General features: G+C 36.9%; 1 protein-coding gene across 1 annotated transcript in view; it reads right to left on the reverse strand.

Moving 5' to 3' along the window:
- Positions 1 to 3,255, reverse strand: part of MAP9 (microtubule-associated protein 9) — a 51,324-nt gene that overhangs the window by 16,940 nt on the left and 31,129 nt on the right. Inside the window, exon 10 of the mRNA XM_006867933.1 lies at positions 1,964 to 2,053. Within this exon, the coding sequence (XP_006867995.1) occupies positions 1,964 to 2,053 (90 nt within the window). The remainder of the gene's footprint in view (positions 1 to 1,963; positions 2,054 to 3,255) is intronic.

A 3,255-nucleotide genomic window follows, 5' to 3' on the forward strand; every position in this document is an offset into this window, starting at 1 on the left:
ATCATACTGGAAAATATACAGACTAGTGGATCACAAATTTATTGTTTTACTTACTTCAATGTCTTATTCCATAATATTCTATATTTACCTTAAAGTATTACTTAACATTGTTGTTTTTCAGTACTGTCGAGTTGGTTCTGACTCATAGCAACAATGTCCAAACCCGTACTGGTGGGTTTGAATACTAACCTTGTGGTTAGTGGTCCACTGTTTATCCTACAGCACTACTCCAGGACTTCTATTTTATATTAATGTCATCATGGAGACAAAAGTTTAGAAGGAAAAGCATTAGTGACCTCACAGACTTATGAAGATTAAATAAAAAGATACGTATCTCTGAGCAGAGCCTTCTAATGTTGGCACGTTTGCAAGCAAATCCCATTATGTGGCTGTCCCACATGCAGGACTTCCTGAGAGTGCGGTTCATTTTGGGGATATGCTTCTATTCAATTCCAATTCAGTACTGAACAGCACAATGAACAGTTCTTTTGATGGCCCTTATTTACGAAGATGGGAGAGATCTGAGCATGTCTGTAGACTGTCAGGTGGAGATGGGGAGAGACTAAGAACGCAGGTTACGCTGAAACAAGATTCCAGCTCCAATCAGTAGGAAAGGGTACAGAACCAAGTGCAGAGTAGGGGCTGATCTTAAAGGTAAAGGCAAATTCTAGTTGTAAACTGAGATCAAGTTTTAGGAGTGAGGCAGCAATATTTGACAAAACTTTGAAATAGCTACACTTGGAAACATAAGCCTCAAAAAAGAACTGAAACCCACTGAGTGCTTCCTATTTGCCAATCATATATTCTATAAGCTATAGTTGTATTTCTTAGTTTATATAATTCTCACAACAGCTTTACTGTTGCTGTGTTCGTTCGAGTCAGTTCCAACTCATAGTGATCCTGTATAGGGTTTCTGAGAGTAGCTGGTGAGTTTGAACTGCTCTCAGTATAGTACTTATCCTACAATGCCACACAGGTATTATTATTTTTTTTTTTTCTCAGATGATGAAGTTGAGAAATACAATTTAAATATATTGCCCAAAGTTCCATAATTAGTGGTAAACTAAAAAATAAGTTAAAAAAGAATCTGAAGCAGTACAACATTTTCAGTTGTGGGTCAATGTTAATTTGGGGACAAAGAAACTTAGCATGGTTGATCAAACCACTCCATTTCCTATACCAGTTTTGCTTGGCAGTCCTATACCAAGCTTAAAAAGAAAAGCATCAGAGGCATAAAAATGAATGTTAGTGCAGAACATGATTCTAACTTGGGAAAGTATGTAAAAGCATACATGATGCAATTAGTAATGGTGTTCAGACTTGATAAGAACAGTAAAACCATACAGTGGACAGTTAAGTAAAGCAGAAAGAGGTAAAGAGATGGAAGTCATGATGATAGTAATTCAGCACTCTCCTAAACAATTCATGCTGGCTTACTCTCAGGCAGCCCAAAGCTAATTGATGGGCATTTCACGTTCTTGCTTCTTAGTGTGTGGGCCAACACAAAGGGTACTGTTACAGTTTGAATCAGCACAGGCATTTTATTCCACAGGAGCCCCATATTTAACCCAATCCTTCCAGGATACGTCTAAATTTGACTTTATAGAACACTGATTATGCCTTAAACTTATTTTCTTTTAAACTATTTCTACAGTTGCCTTACTATACTATAATAAGTTACAGAAAATGAAGGTGGTTGGTAAGCTACTAAAATAATAGCTTTATAATCAGTATGCTACAGGAAAAAAAGCAAAAATGTGTATGCATTTTTATGTAAACAAGCTATATGTATATCAAACTAAAAATTCATAAAGTAACAGAGAAATACAAGTCAGAAACTAATTTTTTACATATAAGTTATTTTACCATATAAAAACAGTTAATTTAGAAACATTAACTACTCATAGATATTTTAGTGACATAAAAATTGAAAATATGTTTTTACTTCTACAAACCATAATACCTGCTCATTTTGGATTCTTAAGTTTTCACTTTCAATCCGTTTAATTCTGTGCATTTCATGTAAATGCACATTTTTCTTTTCTAACCAGTCCTGTGAGAAGAAGAAAAAGGTTATAATGTTCAGTGTCTCCCAAATGAATTTGAATTCTTATCAATTTCTGAAATATTTGATTAAAACATTAAAAAAGAAAACCAGAGCTTATAAATTCTATATAAACTAGTATACTTGCTTGTTTTCTGATAATATTCTAAATATTCCAAGATGAATGATAACTGAAAAAAATTATATGTATGCTATCCTGTTGATAGGGATCTCTGGTAACATTGAGGGTTATGTGTTGGGCTACTAATCTCAAGATCAGAAATTCAAATCCAACAGCGACTCCATGGGAGAAACATGAGGCTTTCTGCTTCTACAAAGATATGCAGCCACAGAAACCCTATACAGGGTCGCTATGAGTCAAAACTTACTTGGCAGCACACAGCTGCCAAGACTTCAACAGACTTCAAAGGTGAAATGTAATGCTTAAAGACATTAATTTTTTCTCTGAAATTCTCATGAAACATTTTCTAAAATATACTATTCTATATAGAAAAAGGAAGGAGATCTGGCAGCATAGTGGTTACGAATTGGGCTGCTACCTCAGGGCCAGCAGTTCAAAACTACCAGCAGTTCCGCAGGAGAAAGATGAGGCTTTCTGCGACTGTAAAGACTTGTAGCCTCAGAAACCTTATTCAGGGTTGCTATGAGTCGGCACTGACTCCACAGCACATAACCACCACCACGACAACCATATAGAAAAAGGAGTCCTGATACGGTGATGTATGATAAACACTGGACTGCAAGGTCAGTTTGAATCACAAGGTCAGTGGTTCAAACTCACCAACCACTCCTTGGAAACCCTATACAGGGTTACTATGAGTCAGAACCAATTTGATGGCACTTAAAAACAATAATAACAGGAAGGTGGGCTTGATGGCGGGTAGGATAGAGGTGCAGTGAAGTTCACTGTCAGTGATACCACAGAACACCAGGCAAAGCAGATCCATTGCAGAGCTCCAAAACTCGGTACCACAGAGATAGTAATATTTTAAAGGTTTGAAGGTTTATAACTTGTGGAACTTGCAGCGAAGTAAAAAATCGTATATTTGTGAATCTGCTGGGCTCGGTAGCTCCAAGCTGACAACTTGGGCAAAACCAAATGGGAAGGCCAAGTGGGGGAGCAGACACACCAAGGAAAAACGCCACAGGAACCTGGGAGCAAAGGTGGACAATACACTTTGTTGGTTTTG

This window comes from Chrysochloris asiatica, unplaced genomic scaffold (assembly GCF_000296735.1).
Source record: "Chrysochloris asiatica unplaced genomic scaffold, ChrAsi1.0 scaffold00112, whole genome shotgun sequence".
NCBI lineage: Eukaryota > Metazoa > Chordata > Mammalia > Afrosoricida > Chrysochloridae > Chrysochloris > Chrysochloris asiatica.